The sequence below is a fragment of the Pristiophorus japonicus genome, chromosome 2 (assembly GCF_044704955.1).
Source record: "Pristiophorus japonicus isolate sPriJap1 chromosome 2, sPriJap1.hap1, whole genome shotgun sequence".
In the NCBI taxonomy this organism is placed as follows: Eukaryota; Metazoa; Chordata; class Chondrichthyes; family Pristiophoridae; genus Pristiophorus; species Pristiophorus japonicus.
Genome location: NC_091978.1, coordinates 335,243,903 through 335,269,855, shown reverse-complemented (window position 1 = coordinate 335,269,855; position 25,953 = coordinate 335,243,903). Strand labels below are relative to the sequence as shown.

Here is a 25,953-nt window from a genome sequence, read left to right as displayed (position 1 = left end):
ATTTCAGACCAATGGTCGTATAAAATGTTTTTTATTCAACATAACCTTGTTGCGCATTGTCTCAGATAGCAGGACCATTACACACTGTTGATTTCTTGACATGAAAGGGTTAAATAAAACTTAACTTCAATCAACTTAAACTTTAACTGGCACCAAGGTGATGCCCACCATTGATGTCTGAGCTGCACACACAGCAGTGTGTCAGCGTTGTCACTCACAGCAACGTTCTTTTAGGCAAATCGTTCAATTATGAGCTCCTGACTTAAGAATCTTGCAGCTATGTAGCCACCACGGGCCCTTTTCTGCAGTCTGGAGAGGGGCGTGGGCATGGTTGCATAGCCAGCCTGATTGTCTGGCCCTAACTCAGCGTCCAGCCCCTCTTGTCCTCCTCTTCCTCTCCTGATGTGGACCATCAGTCCCTTCTGGCAATTCTTGTCCCTTCCTGATAGCCAGTTTGTGCAGCATGGAGCACACAACCACGAATTTAGCTACTTGCTCAGGATTATATTGTAGCTCCCCTCCTGGGTGCTCTAGGCATCTAAAGCGCTGCTTAAGAACAGTTATTGTTTTCTGGACCAGATTGTGTGTGTCTCTGTGGCTCTGGTTGTATCGCTTCTCGGCCTCGGTGTGGGTGTCACGCAGGGGCGTCATCAGCCAGGTGGTTAGGCCATATCGGTTGTCACCAAGCATCCAGCATTGTCCTTGTGGCTGACTCTTAAACATGTCAGAGACAGCGCTCTCACGCAGGATGTGAGCCTCATCGAAGCTGCATGGACATTTGGCATTCACTGCTATTATGATCTAGTTGGACCTTCAGGGAGTGAAATCCTTTTCTGTTATGAAAAAGCTCTGGGTCCTGAGAAGGTGGCCACATGGTGATGTGAGTGCACTCTATTGCTTCCTGCACCCTGGGGAACTTAGCAACGCGGTAGAATGCTCAAGCCCTGTCAGTCTGAGCCTCCGTAATCATGAGGAAGCTGATAAAGTCCATCCTACGTGCGTACAGGACCTCCGTGACCTGTCTAATGCAGCGATGTGTGGCATGGTGAGACAGAGGGGAAATCTCGACAGCGGAGGCCCGAAAGGAACCAGATGCGTAGAAAGACAGTGCCACGGTGACCTTGACCTTTACCGACACTGATGTCCTGATGGCAGGCTACATATCTGGCCTGATGAGCTCACATATTTCATTGATCACCACCTTGTGGAAGTGCAGTCTCCGAAGACAAGTGTGCTTGGACACATTGAGATAAGACCGCTTCTCCTTGTAAGTGCGGGGTGTGTATGGTCTGGACCTCCTCCTCATTCTGGCACATCTTAAATTGGGAACATAATGATGTGCATTCGACGAGCCATTTGCACTCTGCAGCATCTGCGTATTAATCGATGCAGGCTGAGAAATGGCTGGCTCCATTCCAATGAAAGTATAATAGTGATTGATCAGATGCAATAATTTCCACACTAAAATACATCAACAGTAAACCCCAATCATCCAGAGTCTGAAAATATGTCACACCACTGTGATTCGTTCAGAATAGTTCCACTTTTTCTGAGCAGTGTTTTGGGCGAGCGATATTGTGGGCGAGATGTATGCGAGATGGTGAAAGTGACGCCGAGTGATATCCTGGCCGTTAGTTTCGGCAAATGTGATCTTTACGACCAAAAAAAGTGGGCGGTCGGTATTATTGAATCTCAGTGGTAATTACATACGGAAAGTAACGCTGGGCGATATTATGGGCGTTGGTTTCACCCATTCTGATGATTCCGCCCCAAAAAAGTGGGCGGGCGGTAATATTTTTTCCCGGTGTTACGTACATGGGGAAAGTAACACTCGACAATAAGTGTCCGAAAAATGGTCGTCAGTTTCCATTTTGTGGCTAAATGGGCGATATCTGGGCGTTCTACCTCATTTCAGCGGTAAAATGGACGTTAAATGGGCATTATGCATGCAAAAAAAGTGTAAAATCTAACCTTTAGTTTCTAGTGCCGTTTCTTGACTTCTGATTTTGCCATTCTGTAGGTAAATGTTATCCATAAGATGGTAGAAGTGTCATCCCAAGTATAATTGATATGCAAGAGATAAAAACAACACTTTCTCTCTCTGCCCCTTGCCAGTCCCTCTTAAATTGCTAACTAGATAGGCAGAGCTTTCTTCCCATTGAATCTCCCCATTACAGCAGAGAAGGCAGCCATTCGACCTGTCGTACCTGTGCCAGCTCTTTGAAAGAGCTGTCCAATTTTGTCCCACAAACCCAGCTTTTTCCCCACAACCCTGCAAATACATATTTTGAAATTTCCTATGGAATCTAATCCCACCACGCTTTCAGGTACTGCGTTCCAGATCATCATAACCCTGTTTGTGAAATAATTTCTAATTTCCCCTCTAGTTCTTTTGCCAATGATTTTAAATAAAATGACCTCTGTTTTTTTTTCTTCTCTCAGAGGGTCGTAAATCTGTGGAATTCTCTGCCCCTGCGAGCTGTGGAGGCTGGGTCATTGAATATATTTAAGGTGGAGATCGACAGATTTTTGAATGAAGGGAGTGAAGGGTTACAGAGGGCAGGGAAGTGGAGCTGAGCCCAAGATCAGATCAGCCATGATCTCATTGAATGGCGGAGCAGGCTCGAGGGGCCAAATGGCCTACTCCTGCTACTATTTCTTAGGTTCTATGTTCTTACTTGCTAGAGGAAACAGTTTCCTGCCTAATTGTTCTATCAAAACCCCTCATATTTTAATACACTATGAGGTCTCCCCTTAACCTTCTCTGCTCCAAGAATAATCCCAGCTTCTCCAATCTCTCCACATAACTGAAGTCCATCATCCCCGGTATCATCCTGGTAACCACCCCTGTACACTTTCCAAGCCCTTGACATTCTTCTTTAAGTGTGGTGCTCATAATTATACACAATACTCCAGCTGAGGCCTAACCATATTACAGACAATATTTAAGTTAGCAGTAGTGGAAAATGAAATGGACAACAATGTTATTTTCTTCACTTAAAGGCCATCTGATCTTACCACTGATTAAGCACCTGGGTTCCATTTGGTCTCTTCTCTGGAATGGCACAATTGAGTTTTAAAATGTCACTGTGAGAAAATTAAAGATACAATCCTATGTCAACATACCTGTGGCATCCTCTTGAATCCACATCCTCCCTTTTCTCTATTGAAGGTACTGATTTATCTTTGGTAGCATTTAGTGGCATTGACATCCCTCTTGCAGCTCACCCAAATGTTTATTCTTCATTTGTGAGCCAGACAGCAAATGGCAGCAGACCATTTGACCATCAGAAAGTAGACATTACAAACAAGCCCACTCATGGCTTTGCCTAATCTCCACATTAGGAGATTGGGTACTATAGCTGATTTTTTTTAATCCCTTCTCCTCAGGCTAGGGATGTTAAAACCAACTGTGTTACACCCACTTTTGCTTTATCTGAGATCAACTAACTTAGCACAGAACAGGGATTGAACTCTGGTCCTTTTTGGCCTGTATAACTCAGTACCACACCACACGGCTTATTTATCCAATGGGCTATTAAAATATCCCCAAACTATAGAATTAGTAGCTGATAAATCCACTTTGTAACTTACATTTTTTTAAAAACAGAGCACAGGATCAACAATGGCTTAGGTGGTGAAAATAGTGAATAGTCCAGTCAGTTGTTAGCTTTGAGCATTTATTGCCACTGACAACCTACTGCTATAATATGAATTCACTCAGTAATGCATAATTTCTGCACCAGGTTTTGATGTTCAATATGTTGACAAGTCCACAAAGACCATTAGTGATGTATACAGTACTACAATGCTGTAGAAATATCAAAATGTACATTATACTTATTCTGAAATACTGTAACCTTCATTTTCATTTCCAAATCAAATTAGACTGATCTGAAGCAGACGAATCAATTACAAAGGTGGGGTTTAAAATGAACAGGCATTTCATGTTTGAAAACACACCATGCACAATCATTGAAATATTGACATGTGTTATATTTTTTTCTTCACGATTTGTTCTTCACATGTTGTAATCTTCATGGTAAAAATCCATTTATTCACAATTTACCACTTTTGTGTTTAAAAGGACCATTAGAAAACAATTCTTCTTCTCCTATAGTTTTAACTTCATAGATTGACTACAGCATAATCCAGTTTGTTTAAACGAAAACATATTATCAATGCTTTCCCACTCCCAACAACCAAAACAATTCCCATGCTTACCCAGACACTCTTATAAAATGCACACATTTTCATTTACTACACTGAAGGAGGATACACACATCAAAAGATTTTAGGTGAATCTGTAAACTTTTGGCATAACTCCATTCTCTCATACTCTCACCAGTTAAGTTTTTTCGGTTTCATTAGCAAAACCATGTAATTCTAGTAAGGCTGCAAACGGCAGTTACAAAACACAATGGCTTAACTAGTCAAGTTTTCAGGAAATGGCACTGTACTAAAACACAAAAGTTTAGTTTGTGCTACTGTTCTTTAGAAAAAAATACTTGCGTGTGGCCAAGATTATAGTTTTACAACTAAAGCAAGATTAAATGTTACTTGAAGTGATATTGCCACAACACAAAAATGCTCTATTTGGATAATGCCTTGGTTGCTGGCTTTGTTTACTCAGTGTAATGAAGTGAACAACAGAAAATGGAAAATTGACATCTCGCACCTTATCAACTATGCCCACACCAATCACCATGAGTTAAGCTGCTGTATCTAAATGCCAAAGAGTGCAACAGTCAGTATTGCCAATAGCTGTATTTAATATATTGGTATTAAATACCATGTAAATGAGGGCAGAGGAAAAATCATATGTAAGCTAATACACTTCAACATTATTTAAAAATATTCTTAACTCATCACCGACTTCCACCAGTAAAAGACCTATAAGTACCAGTACTTCATCCTAGCGATGTGCAACTCAAAATGCTTTCTCCAGACACAAACTAACATTCAGAGGACAACATATATCGAATTGTACTAAGTGTTTTTCATAATTAAAGTAGACAGGGTACAAAAATTGCACAAGCCTGTGTTAAACTTCACTGAAACCCCAGTGACAACACTGAATGATGCTGATTGTGACTATTGGTTACTAAATCAGATTAGCTAAAAATGTAACAGCTTTAATTGATAGTATTTGGACAAAGTTTAGGAGATGAACACTGTAAACCCATAAACAGTACGCATAGTGTTAGTTTTGGCTAAAAGCCCGAGTAGAGCAGACCACATTAATTTGAAACAGTTAAAATGGCCAAAGAACAAATAGCTGTCTGTTAACCAATTTAGAAAAGTATTCGCTGCTCATAAGACTGCTAAGTATGACAAGCTACACTGTACAATTATTAGATTAATATTCGTGTTTACTTGCTACATCGCAAACTTATATGTGCTAATGGCAAGTGTCTTGTATATTGCATTTTGCAAAAAATAAGCCTTGAATAATTAAAAACAAGTTGAATGATACTTCATAGAACAGGGGATTTTAAAGATCCAAATCTGGCAGTTCCATGTAGCTTTAGTGCATAGCTTCTTCTGCTTTCGCTTCTTGCTTAAAGAGAAAGCTGCATAAATGTCATTTCTGCTGAACATGTTGGAAGGCCTGCAGCTCACGCTTGTACCAGTCGGGAACTCCTGGGCCACCCTTGCCTGCAGAATAGTGATCGTATCCATAAGCTACTGTCAGTTCTTCATCCCTCTGTACTGCCTGGATGGTGCGGATGCTTTTAACAGGCCCAAATCGAGGATGAATAAACCTTGACAGAAAAGTTTACAGTGATGTACCAAAAGTTATGTTTTTATCCTTTTATTAATAAAAAAGTCATTTAATTTAAGTATGCTGCACTTTAAAGCAACAGCTTCTCTATGCCAATTCCATTGAAAGGAAAATAATCATTTGTTGTGTTTCACAGTATCAGATTTGTAGTACAAGTATCACTGCCAATTGTCAGGAAGCTCTACAGCAACAAACATCAGCAAATGACCATTATGTAAGTGAGAATTAAGAGGTTTAAGTATATTTATGGAAAGGAAATGTTTTAAATTCTAAATTACGAATTATTAATTTTTCTTGTTTTTTTTTACTAGCATCATGCGTTTATTATTCATTATTGGATCCCATTTTAAAACATACAGGAAATCACAGCAGTTTCATTATTCAGATATCAAAACCTGCTGTTGAATGTTTTTGAGATCCTACAATTTTTAAAGCTTAGTATGCCCATATCTCAGAAACAATAATTCACCTTTTAAAGGTGATTAGGGAAACTCAGAACAGCATGTTGGTGCTCTAAGTTCCTACACAGAGACGGAGAAATTTGAGCAGCACAGGTCTCCGGCCTGAAATAGGCGGTGCAATTGCAACGCAGATTTGAAGATGTCGGATTTGGGCCTCATCTACATGAAACAGCCGATCAGCTTGCCAGTCAGGGCCTTAGAAATTTCAGATGTCTCACCGAGTTGGCCAACAGATAGATCCCGGAGAGGTAAGGAGTGGCATGAGCCAAGGCCAGCAGTGGTCTGCAGTGCTTTTGAGGAGCCAGGAGGAGAACTCCAGCTCCTCCAGAAATTAAACTGTACAAAACCTATTGTGTTCCTATTGCTGCACACAGGGAGGTTAAAGTAACAGTGACCTCAGTCTTTATTAAGACACTCCAGTGTGAGGAACAGGCCTTAGGGGCCGGCTTATATACAGTGCTCCCAAGGGATGCTGGGATCCCTTGAGACTTCAGGGGATGAGCTCCCTGGTGGTGGAACATGGGAGTGCATGCTTTACAGATACACAACATCACTCGCCCCCCCCCCCAAAGTCAAAGTGAAAACTATTTACAAGGTGAGGCGGTCGGGAGCCTTTCTTTCCCTGGTGGACCGCCTCGGTACAAATGTCTGTTCTGGTGTGTTGGCTGTGCCCTTGCTGGGCTGGCGTGTTGTTGGTCCTGCAGGGCTGCTGGGTGAGCCTGGCCATGCTGGGCTGTTGGGCGTGATGGGTTCGATTTCCTGGTCCGGCGTGGTGTTGTTGATCCTTTGGGTGTGTGTTGTGGGCTCGAAAAAGGTGGTGTCTGCTGTGGGTTGTTCAGGGCAGTCTGTGAACCGCAGCCTCGTTTGGTCCAGGTGCTTTCTGCAAATTTGTCCATTGTCTAGTTTGACGACAAACACCCGACTCCCTTCTTTAGCTATCACCGTGCCCGCGATCCACTTGGGACCATGTCCATAGTTTAGCACATACACAGGGCCATTCAGATCAATTTCCCGTGACACAGTGGCGCGACCATCGTTTACATTTTGTTGCTACCGCCTGCTCTCTACCTGATCATGCAGGTTGGGGTGAACCAGCGAGAATCTGGTTTTAAGTGTCCTTTTCATGAGCAGCTCAGCCAGGGGCACCCTTGTGAGCGAGTGGGGTCTCGTGCGGTAGCTGAGCAGTACTCGGGACAGGCGGGTTTGGAGTGAGCCTTCTGTGACTCGTTTAAGGCTCTGTTTGATGGTTTGTACTGCCCGCTCAGCCTGCCCATTGGAGGCTGGTTTAAACGGGGCCGAGGTGACATGTTGGATCCCATTGCGGGTCATGAATTCTTTAAATTTGGCACTGGTGAAACATGGCCCGTTGTCACTGATCAGTATGTCAGGCAGGCCGTGGGTGCCAAACATGGCCCTCAGGCTTTCAATGGTGTCGGTGGTGGTATTTCCCGACATTATTTCACATTCAATCCATTTTGAAAAAGCATCCACCACCACCAGGAACATTTTACAGAGAAACGGGCCCGCATAGTTGACGTGGACCCTCGAATATAGTCTGGAGGGCCAGGACCACAAACATAGCAGTGCCTCTCTGGGCGCGTTGCTCAACTGAGCACATACGCTGCATTGCCGTACACAGGACTCTAAGTCAGAGTCAATACCGGGCCACCACACGTGGGATCTGGCTATCACTTTCATCATTACTATACCTGGGTGTGTGCTGTGGAGATCCGAGATGAATGTCTCCCTGCCCTTTTTTGGTAGCACTACGCGGTTACCCCGCAACAGGCAGTCTGCCTGAATGGACAGCTCATCCTTTCGCCGCTGTAACGGCTTGATTGGCTTTTGCATTTCAACGGGGATGCTGGCCCAGCTCCCATGCAGTACAAGTTTTTTTTACTAGGGACAGCAGAGGATCTTGGCTGGTCCAAGTCCTAATCTGGCAGGCTGTGACAGGTGATTTATCATTTTCAAACGCTTCCATGACCATCAACAAGTCTGCGGGATGTGCCACCATCAACAAGTTTGCAGGCTGCGCCATTTCCACCCCCGTGGTGGGCAATGGTAACCGACTGAGAGCATCCGCACAGTTCTCGGTGCCTGGCCTGTGGCGGATGGTATAGTTATGCGCTGATAGCACGAGTGCCCACCTTTGTATGAGGGCTGAGGCATTAGTATTTATCCCCTTGTTTTCAGCGAACAGGGATGTGAGGGGCTTGTGATCGGGTTCAAGCTCAAATTTGAGGCCGAACAGGTACTGGTGCATTTTCTTTACCCCGAACACACACGCTAATGCCTCTTTCTCGATCATGCTGTAGGCCCTCTCGGCCTTAGACAAGCTCCTGGAGGCATAGGCGACAGGTTGCAACTTCCCCGTAATACACACCCGACTCTGTACGACGATGCGTCACATGCTAGCACAAGTCTTTTACATGGGTTATACAATACAAGCAGCTTGTTGGAGCATAAAATGTTTCTGGCTTTCTCAAAAGCAATTACTTGTTTTTTTTCCCATACCCAGTTCTCACCTTTGCGCAATAACACATGTAGGGGCTCTAAAAGGGTGCTTAACCCCGGTAGGAAGTTACCAAAATAGTTGAGGAGTCCCAGGAACGACAGCAGCTCCGTGATGTTCTGTGGCCTGGGCGCCTTCCTGATGGCCCACAGACGCCAAGACAGAGGCTGAATGCCGTCCGCCGCGATCTTTCTCCCCAAAAACTCCACTTTTGTTGCCATGAAGACGCATTTCGACTGCTTCAGCCACAGCCCTACGCGATCCAGTCGCTCGGCGGTGTCCCGACCCGTGAGCACTAGGTCATGCTGAAAGACCACTATGTGTGGTACTGACTTGAGTAGGCTCTCCATGTTTCTCTGGAAGATCGCTGTAGCCGACCGAATTCCAAACGGGCATCTGTTGTAGATGAACAGTCCCTTGTGCGTGTTGATGCAGGTGAGGCCCTTTGAAGACTCCTCCAGCTCCTGCGTCATGTAGGCCGAAGTCAGGTCGAGCTTGGTGAACGTCTTGCCTCCTGCCAGTGTCGCAAATAGGTCGTCTGCCTTAGGTAGCGGGTATTGGTCCTGTAGCGAGAAACGATTAATAGTTACTTTATAATCGCCGCAAATCCTGACCATGCCATCACTTTTGAGTACTGGAACAATCGGGCTGGCCCACTCGCTGAATTCCACTGGGGCAATGATGCCCTCGAGTTGCAGCCTGTCCATCATGTGAGGTGCCGCTTGCACCTTGTAGTGAATGGGTCGTGCCTCTGGGACCAAGTGGATCTGCACCTTCGCCCGGAAAAGTTTCCAATGCCTGGCTCAAAAAGGGAAGGAAATTTGTTAAGAACCTGGGTACATGAGGCCTTATCGACATGTAATAGCGCTCGGATGTCATCCCAGTTCCCGCGGATTTTGCCCAGCCAGCTCCTTCCAAGCAGTGTGGGGCCATCGCCCGGGACAATCCAGAGTGGCAGTTCATGCATCGTGCCCTCGTAGGTGACCTTGACCATGGCGCTGCCCAGGACAGTGATGAGCTCTTTGGTGTATGTTCTCAGTTTCGTGTGGATGGGGCTCATGGCTGGTCTGAATGCCTTGCTGCACCACAGTCTCTCAAACATTTTTTTACTCATGGTGGATTGGCTAGCGCCAGTGTCCAGTTCCATGGCTATGGGTAAGCCATTCCATTTTACATTTAGCATTATAGGTGGACGTTACATCAAAAATGTGTGCAGCCCATGTACTTCAGCATCTGCCTCCTCTCTCTGAGGCTCGAAATTGCTTTGATCCAATCGTCCTCTGCCACGTGATGGTTAGCGGGTTTTACGGAGCTTACAGCTCGTTTCCAAGCTCGTTGGAGGAGCCCCATTGTTCCACAGCTCTTGCAAACATACCCTTTGAAGCGGCATGAATAAGCTGAATGGAAGCCTCCACAACGCCAACAAGGTGTGAATTGCCTTGAATTCATCCTTTGTTGCGGACTCTGAGTCATCCGGGTCACCTGAGGCCTGCTGGCAGTTGCAGATTCATGGGTTCTGCCCTGTACATTTCTGCTCACAACACAGTTCCAGTTAATTTATGAACATTGCTAGCACTTGTGTGCTGAGAGATTTGTTTGTTGTTATCATTGGTGGACATAAATGCCTGTGCTATTGCAATGGCCTTACTGAGGGTCAGTATCTCTACAGTCAAAAGTTTTCGTAGGATGGTCTTGTGGCCAATGCCCAGTAAAAAAAAGTCTCTGAGCATTTGCTCCAGGTAGCCATCAAACTCACTTTGTTCTGCAAGCCGCCTTAGCTCGGCGACATAGCTCGCCACTTCTTGACCTTCAGATCGCTGGCACGTGTAGAACCGATACCTCGAGTTAAGATGCTCCTGAACCAGTGTACACAGCTCCTCATACGACTTATCTGTGGGTTTCACTGGAGCCAGAAGATTCTTCATGAGGCTGTAGGTCAGTGCCCCGCAGACTGTGAGGAGGACCGCTCTCCTTTTTTCAGCGCTTCCTTCTCCGTCCTAGTCATTGGCTACAAAGTACTGGTCTAGCCGTTCGACATAGGCTTCCCAGTCCTCACCCTCCGAGAACTTCTCCAGGATGCCCACAGTTTGCTGCATCTTTGTGTTGGATTTGTATTCTCGTCACCAGTTATTGTGTTCCTAACACAGATGAGGCTGCACACAGGGAGGTTAAAGTAACAGTCACCTCAGTCTTTAATAAGACACTCCAGAGTGAGGAACAGGCCTTAGGGCCGGCTTATATACAGTGCTCCCAAGAGATGCTGGGATCCCTTGGGACTTCAGGGGGTGAGCTCCCTGGTGGCGGAACATGGGAGTGCATGCTTTACAGATACACAACAAAACCTTTTCTACATTTTGTGAGGGGCCACCAGCAATTCTTTTAAGGACCACTGGTTAGGCTGAAGACATGGGACAACTTGGCGGGGTGGGGGGGAAGGAGAAGAATGCATGGCACCAGCTGATGACCAATTTCAATTGATATCCTACAACCGCCGTTGGGTGCCCTGCATATGTAAATAGGGGTCCTAACGCCGTTTCAGGCTGGACGTAGGCGGCTTCCAATTTGGCAACTACTGCCTGCTCATGGAGATCAGGCACACGAGATCGTGATCCAAAACTCTTCCCTCCAATCTTAACCTGTCCCTAAAAACATGGGCGAAACAAGGATGAATTTCTCCTGTTGAGTTGAAAATCTTGGCTGTGCTATTTCACAGAATGCACCAAGCAGAGAACTTGGGCTGACATGTGACAGATAACATTTGTACCACCTCCATCAAGAAAAAGTCTAAGCACCTCCCCTTTCAATAGCTGTACCATTGCCGAGTCTCCCACAGCATTGAAACGGCCCAAACCAAACTTACAAATGACATTTTCTTCAACTGTGGCCATGATGCATTATCCCTTCTTGACTTTTCTGTAGCCTTGCGCACTGTCACTGTGGGAACCCTATTGGAATTTTTTTGCAAAAACAGGCCCAGACTAAAATCTACCCCAAACTGGAGATTATGTAGTTAATTAAAACAAATTTAGAATTAAAGTACAAGATCAGTTTTAATTATTACCTTCTCTCCTCAAAATGAGAACCAATTATTTAAAAAATGTAGATGATGCATTAACAACCTTCCTCTTCTCTCCCCCCGCCCCCCCCCCCCACCCCCCTGCCGGCCGCACCAGTAATACTTGCACTTGTAAAGTTGCAGCTGACCCATAACATACTAACAACTACTTACGTGGCATAAATGCAATTGGGAGTAAAGGAGTGATTTGCTTTGTGCCCCATTGACGCACAGTACTGATTTATACTGTTGTAAGGCACAGGGACATCTAATACAGTATCACCATCCAATGATATCGTGTTGCCATTGAGAGACCAGTCTCTAGAATCCACCTGGCAAAATATATAAAACATATTTGTTAATTTCTTTCAAACAAATGGACTTGTAACTTCTACCTTCATTAGAAACTTTTGAAAATGTGCCTCTCACCTCTTCATGTGTTATCCGTACTCCATTGTAGAAAGCCATGACTGTATCAGGCTCTGCTGCTACTTTTGCATACAAACCTTCCCCAGCATTAGGAATAAGAGATTCTGCAACAAACACCCTAATTCAGGAGAAATAAGAAACATTTACACATGTCCTTTGATAAAATACAATATTATGCAATCGCTTTCATATATTCAAATTATAATTAAGTATTTGCTTTGTACAATTGATAGCAATTATCTGGTTGAACTCGACCAGCTTACTTTTACAAAGGAGAGGATATATAATTAAAGATATGAGGGAGGGAGCTAAAAGGCTGTAACTTTGTTTAATAGCACAAATTCCACTCCTTGCTTTTGTAACCACATCTGAAACTACACAATGATAAACGAGTTGCAAAGGTAACTTCAAAAGTTTTTAGAAGAGGGACAACTCTGACAAAAGCTCAGCCTTGTTACTTATTTTACTTCAATATTCTATACACATCCTTTGATGAAATATAGTTCACTAAGATTCAGAGAAAATCCATCTCCTGAATTCAGTAGTCTAAGGTTATGCTGAGCAGTGGACTTGCTGAAAATGATCTTTTCTATACTACAATAGTTCACAATACCCATTTTCCAAAGAGATAGGTGCAGGCTATCAGTCATCAAGTAGATTCTCTTGCCTGAGAAGCTCTCTCACAGACAATGTCATCATCTTGAGCCCATCTTTTGTACACAGACATTTTAACATCGATCGATAAACACGGAAATTACAATAATTAAAAAAGTATACTTGAATGCACTAAGCAATCTGGTACAGAGTCATACTGACCAGAAAGGGCCCAGGTTTTATTCCTAGACTGTACTATTAGCTGATCTCAGCTACGGCAGCATTGGGGGCACACAACTGGTCTCTCTGTCCCTCAGTTGAAAAACAGTATCAGCCAGAACTCTTACTCCTAATTGCTATACAGTGACCCTGACTGGAAAGTGCATTGTGAAGGCAGGATCAGGGTTGATTGTGATGCCACCTCCACACTTGAGCACACAATCGAAGCCGACACTCTAGTGCAGCACTGAGGGAGTGCTGCACTGAGAGGAGACATTAAACTGAGGCCCCATCTGCGCACTCAGGTGGACGTAAAAGATCCCATGGTACTATTTTGAAGAAGAGATGGGGAGTTCTACCCGGTATTCTGGCCAATATTTATCTCTCAACCAACCCCTCAATCACATAGATCAGGAGTTGAAGCTTCTGGTTTCTATGGCTCAGCTAGTTGTTGCCTTTACCAGCTAAACCATGGGAAAGATGGAGTTTAAATCCATGGAAATATTAATTTTCCACACATTATTTGTTAAATCATGTTCCGAATATTACATCTATTTCCAGTACTAGGATCATCAAAAGTTAAGCGGCAGCATGGAAAACATGCAAAACAAAGCAAAATGGATTTTACACATTCTGAACTGAACTTTCTATTTGTTATTGTGGTTAAGTTGCTAATGGTCCTCAAGGATTGACAACTCAAATTAAATGACTCACCATACCCTCCCCCCCAAAATGTATGATTTCTCTTTTTAAATCCACCTTGTTGCTCACCAGTGCCACACTGCATCTTATACCTGAAAAGACAGGATGATCTGGAACAGGGACTTCACCATGGCCTGTTGTCAATGCTGCTCCACGACTGATTAGAACCCAGTACACCAGGACCAGCCTACAGGCTTTTTGTCTCTTCTAACCCGTACCCAAGGATGAAATATTACACTCCTGTAAAGTGCATAATTTCTTGGTGTGATCATAAACTACATCCAAGACGAGCAATTTGAACATCCGTCTGGACAGATTCAATCTCATGCACTCATAATTGACGTCTAATATTCTATTGAGAAAGCCTGATGATCACTCCTAACCCTAAATGTGAACTGTGACAGCTACACAATTTCTATGATGTGTAAACATAAATTATTCTGTAGAGGAGCATACTGCCTTTGATATACAGAACTACACCGTGATTAGAATTACTGTGTATCATTTAACAAATGTCAAATTGTTGAAATTATTATAGGTGCTTTCACATACATAGGGGTAATTTTAACTTTCAGCGATCACATAAAATGGGCGATATTGGTTTCGCTGCACATGAAAGCAGAAGGGGTGTATAATGGACAACCGATCTGATATCGCCCTTTTAACACAAGCACCAAAAGTTAATTACCCCCATAATGTCTACAGTAATTTGGCATCATCTAAATAATTTCTAATTTTACTTTGCTCTTAATCTTTCAATCCAGGTGGTGTCCTACACTTCAGGCCTTGTATCTTTGCCAATTAATAGAAATTTGAATAATTCCCAAACTATCTTGTTAATTGAAATCTCAAACCCATAGAACAACAATTAAACTATGAATCCATATGGTAATATATGAATTTATGAATATCCTTTTCGTAACAAGGTGATGAGCTAGCAATGTCATGTTCATTTATTCAGCACATGGGTTCAGTGTTAATTTGGAATCAGTGGGGTAGATTTTCGTCTTTATTGCTTGGCCGCAGAAAGGAAAATTGGATCGGGAGCATTGCATGTCTAACAGAATCTGTCCGATTTCCCTTCCATTGAAATGAATGGAAGGAAAGTCCGATAGATTCTAAGGAGTGTGCAATCCTCCCTGCCCAATATTCCTTTTTGGATTCTTCCCAGGCAATATTCAACAGCCAGGTGGTGAAGACAAAGATCTACCTCAATCACTTTACAAAGCAATAGACAGCTTCTAATCAAATAAAGTACTGGAGACTCTTCTATGCAGAATATACTCAGGAATTCATAAATTTAGATCCCCTTTTGTCAATATTCCTGCTTTGAGCAATGCAATTTTGTCAGAGGATACTAGTACAACTAATTGTTACAATTTGCAAACATATTAAAAAACATTAATTTAAATGAGAATTACCCATTAAGAAGTAGTAAGCCACAATTAACCACATTTAATCTAACAAGAAAATGGATATTACTCAAAATCATTAATTGAAATGTTAGAGTAAGATTCTTGTAATTAAATCTGGTTTGTCTTCAGTTAGGAATTTCAGAATATTTAGTAAGAAGCTGATTGAGCTGTGCTTCACATGAAGTACAAAGTAGAGCTGAGCCGACAGAGTAAAGAGGAGTAAAGTTAAGAACATAAGAAATAGGAGAAGGAGTAGGCCCTAGGACCCATTGAGCCTGCTTTGCCATTCAATAAGATCATAGCTGATCATCGACCTCAACTCCATTTTCCCGCCCGATCTCCATATCCCTTGATTCCCCTAGACTCCAAAAATCTATATAAAGTTAACTCATTACCTGCGGCAGAGAAAGGGACATTAAAATAATTATGCCTCATAGAAAGCCACAGAAAGAAATTTAGAAAACACCACATGAGGGAAAACTGAAGTTTTGGAGAAAAGGGGTTACTTTATCAACAGTCTTGGAAAACCGAAGACTGACCAAAGAGAGGGAAAAGAAAGAGACCCCAAAGGTAGAGTCACAAAAACATGAGTACATTCAGAAAAAAAATGAATGCTGGAATTCTGGGGAAAATGCTGAAAATACACAGAATGTCTATGTACATCTGAAAATTTTAAAAAGACTAGTTAATGTTTTGGGATAAGACTTGCCTTTGTCTTTTCAGCTGCTGATGTACATGCTGTGCATTTCCAAAATTTGGGGATAAATATTAGTTCTCGTTGAGACACATTTATGGTCTTAAAACATACGCAATGAGGGCCAATTTCGGGGTCCGATGCCCTAAGCTCCAAGAACACATGAAAGATGTCCATGCCAAAATTGGGACTGGTCTTTATTTCAGGCATCTGGGGCAGCCACCTAAAACAGGTGCTAGGCCCTTTGCATGTGTTAATGAAGGGATCAATCCCAGTTTTAGGATCCCTCAGGGAACCTGGGCTGCCCTGAGCAGAGGAGACATCGGGTCTGCTCTGCTCAGGTTTTCCAAACGTGGATGTGGTCTAGTAAGCGGTCAGCACCAAAATGGTAAGTTTTATTTTAGGTTTGTTGTGTAGCCAGGAGGAACAGGAGTGCTTCAAAGTACTCCCGAGGGACTTGGTCAGCCGGGATCGGCCTGCCTTCCATTCTTCTCTTCCCCAGGACTTACCTTTGCACCACTGCCAGCGAGGCAAGTGGCCCGATACTGATCTTTATAAAATGGGTGAGCTCACCTAAATAAAGTTAAAGTTAATGATGCCCAATCTTAGGCCAACCTTGGGCCTGCTTGCCACCCCTGGTTGGGGTACGTGTTCCATTTTAAGCTGGAAAAATGGGTCCAAAGGAATTTCCTCCCCTTGCTGTTTTTAATGTTATGAATACATTAAACTGCTATTTTAATGATATGAGCAGTTATTTCATACTGATAGGAATGTCACTCACTAGATGGCAAATGATGTTTTCTTCAACTATAAATAATTTCAACATTTACAATTAAAGTTGGTTTATAAAAGGGGAGAAATTTGAATAACCTTTCATTTTCATAAGGGTCAGGAAGGAGACAATTTGTAGAAATGCAAAAAGAGGTGGACTTGTCCCAGCTGTAAACTGGACCTGTTATAGAGAAAAAAGGATATTAAGTTTAACAGTTGTTCATATTTGCAGGCAACATTTCTTAAATTCTCCATACAAATCGTTTAAAATAATTATCAGCTTCTATGGACATCTTTATTAAATATCATGCCTTTGTTACCTACCTCTAGAATCGACTATTCCAGTGCTGCTTTGGCCGGCCTCCCACTTTGCACCATCCATAAACCTGAGCTCATACAAAACTCTGCTGCCCGTATCCTAACTCACACTAAGTCCTTCCTAAAGTCTCTGACCTACATTGGGTCCTAGTTCAGCAATGCCTCAATTTCTAGTTTTCAAATCCCTCCATGGCCTCGCCCCTCCCCATCATTAACCTCTTCCAGACCTACAACTCTCAGAGATCTCTCTGCTCCTCCAATTCCGGCCTCTTGCTCATCCCCGATTTTAATCTCTCCACCATTCACGGCCGTTCCTTCAGCTGCCTAAGGCCTAAGCTCTGGAATTCCCTCCTTAGAAACCCATCTAACTTCCTTTAAGACACTCCTTAAAACCTACCTCTTTGACCAAGCTTTTGGTCACCTGTGGCCACATGTCAAATTTTGTTTGATAATGCTCCTGTGACGCGAAGGGACATTTTACTATGTTAAAGGTGCTATATATTGTTGTCGTAAATATCAAAACTACTCCAATTTAGGACCCTCTATGTATTCTGCTTCCTACGCCAATGCAAAATATGTATCAAACTGTGCATAGAAATGAAATTGATCTATGGGTTATAAATTGATATAAGGGATACCTAGTAACACTCAAGGTTCTGCAGTTGTTAACAATCTGCCATACTGGGTAAATTCTATATTCAAATAGCTTACCATTGTTACACTGAATATGGTGTAATAAATTTATGTTCCATTAACAGCTTCATTTGATTTTATTCAAAATTATATATAGAGGGATTATACTCAAAATTATTCTGATCATCGTTCATTCGAGAGAGATAAACTGTACAAATGAAATACAGAAAGATTTTAAATTGTTCAGAAAAGAAAGGAACATAAATTTCAATGATTCCATGCACCAGTGTGGTTTGTACAAAAAAAAACTCCCCACAATCCTATTATAAGACATCATGATTAGGCGAGGACGATGAGACTGCCCAGGTACATGTGTTACTCTTGGCCTCCTATTAAATATTGTTCTGTGATCATAGAATGATGCAGCACAAAAGGAGGCCAGTCAGCACATCGTGCCTGTACTGGCTCTTTGAAACAGTTATCTAATTAGTCCCCTACTCTTTCCCCATTACTCTGTAAATTGTTTCCCCCTCTCATATTTAACCAATTTCTATTGAATCTGCTTCCACCATCCTTTCAGGCAGTGCATTCCAGATCACAACAACTCGTTGCATTAAAAAGAAACCTCATGTTGACTCTGGGTCTTGTATCAATCACCTTAAATCTGTGTCCTCTGACTCTTCTGTCACTAGAATCAGTTTCTCCTTATTTACTATATCAAAACCATGCATGATTTTGACCACCTCTTAACAAATCTCCTCTTAGGAGAACAACCCCAGCTTCCCCGGTCTCTCCACATAACTAAAGTACCTTATTCCTGGTAACATTCAAGTAAATCTCCTTTGCACCCTCTCTTAGGCCTTAACATCCTTCCTAAAGTCTGGTGCCCAGAATTAAACACAATACTCCAGCTAAGGCCTAACCGTTGCTTTTGTACTCTATTCCTTTAATAATAAAGCCAAGTGTCCCATATGCTTTTTTAAAATAATCTTCTCAACTTGTCCTGCCACCATCAAAGATTTGTGTAGGAACATAGCAACAGGAGTAGGCCATTCAACCCCCCTACCTGCTCCGCCATTCAATGAGATCATGGCTGATCTACGACTGAATTCCATATACCTGCCGTTGGCCCATATCCCATATACCGTTGGTTAACAGAAAGCTATCAATCTCCAATTTAAAATTAACAATTGATCGAGCATCAATTGCCGTTTGCGGAAGAGCGTTCTGCACTTCTATCACCCTTTGTGTGTAGAAGTGTTTCTTAATTTCACTCCTGAAAGGTCTGGCTCTAATTTTTAGACTATGCTCCCTAGTCTTAGAATTCTCATATACAATAGCTACTCTTGCACTTGAGTTGCTACTATATAAAGATTATAGAGGCACTGGGTGCAGTGAAGATTTACAAAGATGATACTAGAAATGCGAGGGTATACATATCAGGAAGGATGAACAGGCTTTTCTCTTGAAAATAGGCTGAAGGGTGATCTAATAGAGGTCTTTAAAATTATGAAAGGTTTTAATAGCGTGGATAGAGAGAGAATGTTTCCACTTGTGGGGAAGAGCATAACTAGAGGCCATCAATATAGGATAGTCACCAAGAAATCCAATAGGGAATTCAGAAGAAACTTCTTTACCCAGAGTAGTGAGAATGTGGAACTCGCTACCACAGGAAGTGGTTGAAGTGCATAGTATAGATGTATTTAAGGGAAGGCTAGACAAGCATATGAGAGAGAAGTGAATAGAGGACTAGGCTGATAGATTTAGATTAGGAAAGATGGGAGGAGGCTCGAGTGGAGCATAAACGGCGGCATGGACTGGTTGGGCCAAATGGCCTGTTTCTGTGCCATAAATCCTATGTAATCCTATGTAGTGGCTACTTTAGCTAGTCTTGCAGGGCACTCCACCAACTGTAGCAACTCAGCCACATGCTGCTGAAATACACTCCAACTGTGGCAGTCTGATTTAATTCATTGCCAGATTTAAACTTTATCAACATTCCACTGGCAACCCAGTTACAAGAGCTGATCACTTTAGGTTACTGGGGCCATGATTTCAGTTTTAGTCTGGTTAGACCAACAAGAAACTATGATCTATTTTTGAAGAAAAAAGTCCCACATTTTCAATTTTAGTCAGCAACATACATTTAGGCTGTGCAGGTTCCAGGTTTAGGCATGCGCGAAAACCCGGAGCTTGCTATCTGTCATTCTCTTGACAGATCTTCTGCTCAGCGAATGCCCATAAAATTCCTATGCCTGGTAAAAGCAAGGGTCAGGCCTGCTTTTACCAGCATAAGAGTTTTAAAAAACACAAAAATATTTTTTTAATTCATTTAAACATTAAAACACATGTACAATAAAATAAGATTATTTTTAACCCCTTTAAAACATTTACATTTTTAAAAATTGTTTTAAATGTTTAATTATATTGTACTTTAATTAATTTTAAATGTCATTTTTTTGTAATTTTTGTTATGTTAAATTTTTTTTAATGATTCATGCTTATGGGGGCACAGACCTACACACAGTGTCCCAGGAGCGCAAGTCTCCGTGGATCCCGAGGCAGAAGGTAATTTCGTAGATATTTTGCTGGTCGGAAGCATCCGCTCACGGGAAGCCTCCGCCCACAAACTCAGCCCATTGTGTCAGTGGATCAAACAACCAATGTGGACTGGTTCTTTAAAGTGACCATTTGGTACACTTTTCAATGAACACATGGTATAGACCGATTGCAAGTACCCTTGCACAGTGAGTTTCTTTTAAGTTTTCAAACTCCTACCTTATAACTTAGGACATCTGTAAACTACATAGATACAAATTTCCTTCCAACTACGGTATAATGGAGAAGAGCACAGGAAGACTGCAGTATTTTTAGAATACAGGAGGAAGAAATAGGCTGATTACTATATGTAACGATGTAAGTATGTTTAAAAAAGAACATGCTTCCAATTCTGTTACACACAGTGACCGAGCACTTCCTCCTCCATATGTATAGCATTAGGAGTATGAGCTTGGAGAGTCTAGAACTTGGGGTCATAGTTTCAGGTAAAGGGGTTAGATATTTAGGACTGAGATGAGGAGAAATTTCTTCATTCAGAGGATTGTGAATCTTCGGAATTCTCAACCCCAGAGAGCTGTGGATGCACAGTCAAGACTGAGATCGATATATTTTTGGACAATTAGGGAATCAAGAGATATGAGGATAGGGTGGTAAAGTGGAATTAAGGTAGAAGTTCAGCCATGATCTTACTGAATGGCGAAAAAGGCTCGAGGGCCGTATAGCCTACTCCTGCTCCTACTTCTTATGTTCTTAGACTAGGAGTTAGCCTCTTCCCCTGTGGATGGACTCCCATCTCTGATTTCCAATGCTGTACAAAACTCTCACCAATGTCTCCAAGGAGGCACTTGTCCATGATGATTGCCACTGGGCAACTACATCAGATACAAGATACCTCTTGGGCGATGTCCTTGAGTGATGGAGAGACAACCAATGTCGCGTGATGATGGGCTAGTGGCGAAGAATGTGTGGATTCAATGGAAACTGTAGTTGCGAACTGATTCAGAGTGCAGGATGATTCCCCACTGGACCGAGACAGCAGGGGAGTTCGGCAAGCTCAAGTGACTGAACAGTCCTATATAGGATCATACGGCTCACTTCTGTAGTACGAGGAAGGGTCTTGAAGGGTCAGACGCCTTAAATAATGCCAGCATGGGCAATCCCGATTGGAATCCTACCTTAGTGGTTCAAACAGTAAGAGAACCAAACACTTAAATATAGCAGCTTGGAATTTGCGAACACTCCAAGACACTTAGTCAATAAGTAGACTTGAAAGGAACAGCATGCTGATTGGTAGCGAATAAGTCAGTATTTGAGGAAAATGCAACTCCTATGTCAATCTGACATCTATTCACCTCAACTACTGCCTGTGGTAGCGAGTTCCACATTCTAATTACTCTCAGGATAAAGAAGTTTCTCCTGAATTCCTTTTTGGACTTATCTTTATGGTCCCTAATTCTGGTCTCGGTTGCAAGTGGAAACATCTTGTCTATGTCTACCTGATCAATCCCTTTCATAATCTTGAAGACCTCTATCAGGTCACCCCTCAGTCTTCTCTAAAGAGCCCTAGCCTGTTCAATCTTCATGGTATAACTTCTCAGTTCTGGTATCATTCTAATATATTTTTCACACCTTCTCCAATGCCTCTATATCCTTTTTATAATATGGAGATCAGAACTGTTCACAGTACTCCAAGCGTGGTCTAAACAAGGTTCTATACAAGTTTAACATAACTTTTCTGCTTTTCAATTCTATCCCTCTAGAAGTGAACCCCGGTGCTTAGTGTGCTGCTTCAAATGGTCTTATTAACCTGCAGCTACTTTTAGATGTGTATCTGTACCCCCAGATCCCACTGTGCCTCTACCCCATTTAGACACTAATTTTCAAAGGAGTGCGTGGCCTCTTTATTCTTCCTACCAAAATGTACCACCTCACACTTATCTATACTGAAGTTCATTTGCCAATTACATACCCATTCTGCAAGTTTATTAATGTCTTCCTGTATTTTGTCACTATCCTCCTCTGTATTAACTACAACCTCCAATTTGATGTCATCTGCAAATTTTGAAATTGTACTTCCGATTCCCGCGTCCAAATCGTTTATGTAGATGAAGAACAACAGTGGTCCCAGCACCAATCCTTGTGGAACCCCACTTCCCACCATTTGCCAATCTGAGTAACCACCTTTAACCTCTACTCCCTTTTCTGTTTTGTAGCCAGCTTGCTATCCATTCTGCTACTTGTCCCCTGACTGCACATGTTTTGACCTTAGTCACTGGTCTACTACGCAGTACCTTATCAAAGGCTTTTTGGAAAGTCAAATATCTTACGGACTACTCTTACTAATTTTCAGCAATGTGGTTGAATCTTAACTGCTCTCTGAAATGGCCTAGCAAGCCACTCAGTTGTACCAGACTGCTCCAAAAAACAAAAATAAAAAAAACTGGACGGATCACGCTGCATCGACTTAGGCATCAGCTTCGGACATGACAATGGCACAGTCGACTTTGCCTGCGGCAGTTGTTGAGAAAACCTACTTGACATCATCTTCACTAACATCTGGGGACTTGTGCCAAAATTGGGAGAGCTGTCCCAGAGACTAGTCAAGCAACAGCCTGACAGTCATACTCACAGAATCATGCATTTCAGTCAATGTCCCAGACTCCTCCATTACTATCCCTGGGTATGTCCTGTCCCACAGGCAGGACAGACCCACCAGAGATGGCGGCACAGTGGTATACAGTCGGGAGGGAGTGGCCTTGAGAGTACCCAACATTGACTCCGGACCTCATGAGGTCTCATGGCTTCAGGTCAAGTATGGACAAGGAAACCTCCTGCTGATTACCACCTACTGCCCTCCCTCAGCTGATGAATCAGTACTCCTCCATGTTGAACACCACTTTGAAGAGGGCACAGAATGTACTCTGGGTGAGGGGCTTCAATGTCCATCACCAAGAGTGGCTCGGTAGAACCACTACTGACCGAGAGCTGCCAGACTGGGCCTGCGGCAGGTGGTGAGAACCAACACGAGGGAAAAACCTACTTGACGTCGTCCTCACCAATCTACCTGTCACAGATGCATCTGGCCATGAGACTATTGGTAGCAGTGACCACCACAGTCCTTGTGGAGACAAAATCCCGTCTTTACACGGAGGACACCCTCCATCGTGTTGTGTGACGCAACCGCCATGCTAATTGAGATAGATTCAGAGCAGTTTAAAACTGGGCATCCATGAGGTGCTATGGGTCATCAGCATCAGCAGAATTGTATTCCACCACAATCTGTAACGTCATGGGCCCAGCATATCCCTCACTCTAACATTACCATCAAGCCAGTGGGCCAACCTTGGTTCAATGAGAAGCACAGAAGAGCATGCCAGGAGCAGCTCAGATATACCTAAAGATGAGGTGCCAATCTGGGGAAGTTACAACACAGGACTACAGCATGCTAAACAACGGAAGCAGCCTGCTATAGACAGGGCTAAGTGATCCCACAACCAAAGGATCTGATCAAATCTCTGCCATCCTGCCACATCCAGTTGTGAATGGTGGTGGACAATCACACAACTACTATGATGAGGAGGCTCCATGAATATCCCCATCCTCAATAACGTCGGAGCCCAGCACGTGAGTGCAAAGGACAAGGCTGAAGCATTCTGAACGACCTTCAGCCAGAAGTGCCAAGTATATGATCCATCTCGGCCTCCTACTGTCCCCATCACAGAAGCCAATCTTCAGCTAATTCGATTCACTCCACGTGATATCAAGAATGGCTGAGTGCACTGGATACAGCAAAGGCTAAGGGCACGGACAGCATCTTGGCTGTCGTGCTGAATACTTGTGCTCCAGAACTAGCCATGCCTCTAGCCAAGCTGTTCCAGTACAGCTACACCACTGGCATCTACCCAACAATGTGGAAAACTGCCCAGGTATGTCCTAGTCACAAAAAGCAGGACAAATCCAATCCAGCCAATTATCACCCCATCAGTCCACTCGCAATCATCAGCAAAGTGATGGAAGGTGTGGTCGACAGTGCCATCAAGCAGCACTTACTCACCGATTGGGTTCCACCAGGACCACTCGGCTCCAGACCTCATTACAGCTTTGGTCCAAACACGGACAAAAGAGCTGAATACCAGTGGGGAGGCGAGAGTGACTGCCCTTGACATCAAGGCACATTTGACCGAACGTGGAATGTTCGAGTCAATGGGAATCAGGGGGAAAGCTCTCCACTGGCTGGAGTCATACCTAGCACAAAGGAAGATGGTTATGGTGGTTGGCGGTCAATCATCTCAGCTTCAGGACATCGCTGCAGGAGTTCCTCAGGACAGTGTCCTAGGCCCAACTATCTTCAACTGCTTCATCAATGACCTTCCCTCCATCACATGGTGAGGCATGGGAATGTTTACAGGTGATTCCACAGTGTTCAGTTCAATTCCCAACTCCTCAGATAATGAAGCAGTCCATGCCCCCATGCAACAAGACCTGGATGGCATCCAGGTTTGGGCTGATAAGTGGCAAGTGACATTTAACATTACAATCACAGAATCCCCCAACATCAACATCCTGGGAGTCACCATTGACTAGAAACTTAACTGGACCAGCCACATAAATACTGTGGTTACAGCAGCAGGTAAGAGGCTAGGGGGGCGAAATTCAGGTACACTCCATTTGGGGGCAGTAACTGATTTGGGGTGGGACTACCTGCGGCCGGCAGGGAAGTCCTGCCGTAAAATTCGGGTTACCACCCCTCACAGGAAGTGCAGCACAATGTCCGGAACGCTACGCGGGCAGGACTGACAGTGTTACGCGGTTCTCCACGTAGCACTGATGCGCTTCAATGTCCCTCCCTTTCTGTTAAAGGGGAAGGCCGCTACAAACTCTGCAGGCCATTTGATAGCCTCCACTGGACCACCAGGACTGCGTGATGCCTGGCCGCAGCCCGGCACCCAAATGGAGTGTTGGGCTGCACGATCGCGGCACAGACTACGTGACATTGATGGAGCACAGCCCGATCGGTGAGTCGCCCGAAGAAAAAAAGTGGGGTGCGCAGTGCAGTGCATCTCCCCTTTAACTTCCGCCCCGGGAGTGGAGGTCGGTCTAGTACGTGACCTGCGAGGCTGGTGCAGGCATCGCCCATGGCAGCCTCGTGGGGTGTTAAGCAATTTCTGCCACGGGACGCAAAGAAGTCGCCGCGCATGGCGGTGACGTCATCGCCAGAGGCGCATCGGCCCGGTGCGCACGCTACCGTGTTCCCGCCTCTGCTAACTTTGCTCAATTTCACGGGAGACGGTAGCCATCCCCTCTACCCCAGCGGCGAAAACAGTTTTGTGCGTCGCTAACGGGAGGCGCAGAACAGAGCAATTTCGGCCCTTAGGTATTCTGCGGTGAGGGCCTCACCTCCCGACTCCCCAAAGCCTTTCCACCATCTACAAGGCACAAGTCAGGAGTGTGATTGAATAGTCTCCACTTGCCTGGATGAGTGCAGCTCCAACAACACTCAAAAAGCTTGACACCATCCAGGACAAAGCAGCCCGCTTGATTAGCACCCCATCCACCACCTTAAGCATTCACTTCTTCCACAACCGGTGCATTGTGGTTGCAGTGTGTACCATCTACAAGACGTACTGCAGCAACTCGCCAAGGCTTCTTCGACAGTACCTCCCAAACCCACGACCTGTACCACCTAGAAGGACAAGGGCAGCAGGCACATGGGAATACCACCATACACTACCCTGACTTGGAAATATATTGCCGTTCCTTCATCGTCACTGGGTCAAAATCCTGGAACACCCTCCCCAACAGC

General features: G+C 43.8%; 1 protein-coding gene across 1 annotated transcript in view; it reads right to left on the bottom strand.

Annotated features, from left to right (window-relative positions):
• Nucleotides 1–3,661: 3,661 nt before the first annotated feature.
• Nucleotides 3,662–25,953, bottom strand: part of setd7 (SET domain containing 7, histone lysine methyltransferase) — a 35,153-nt gene continuing 12,861 nt past the window's right edge. Inside the window, exons 5-8 of the mRNA XM_070865478.1 lie at nucleotides 16,740–16,821; nucleotides 12,246–12,363; nucleotides 11,991–12,148; nucleotides 3,662–5,765 (exon numbers count right to left, since the gene is read on the bottom strand). Of these exons, the coding sequence (XP_070721579.1) occupies nucleotides 5,585–5,765; nucleotides 11,991–12,148; nucleotides 12,246–12,363; nucleotides 16,740–16,821 (539 nt within the window). The 3' untranslated portion in view covers nucleotides 3,662–5,584. The remainder of the gene's footprint in view (nucleotides 5,766–11,990; nucleotides 12,149–12,245; nucleotides 12,364–16,739; nucleotides 16,822–25,953) is intronic.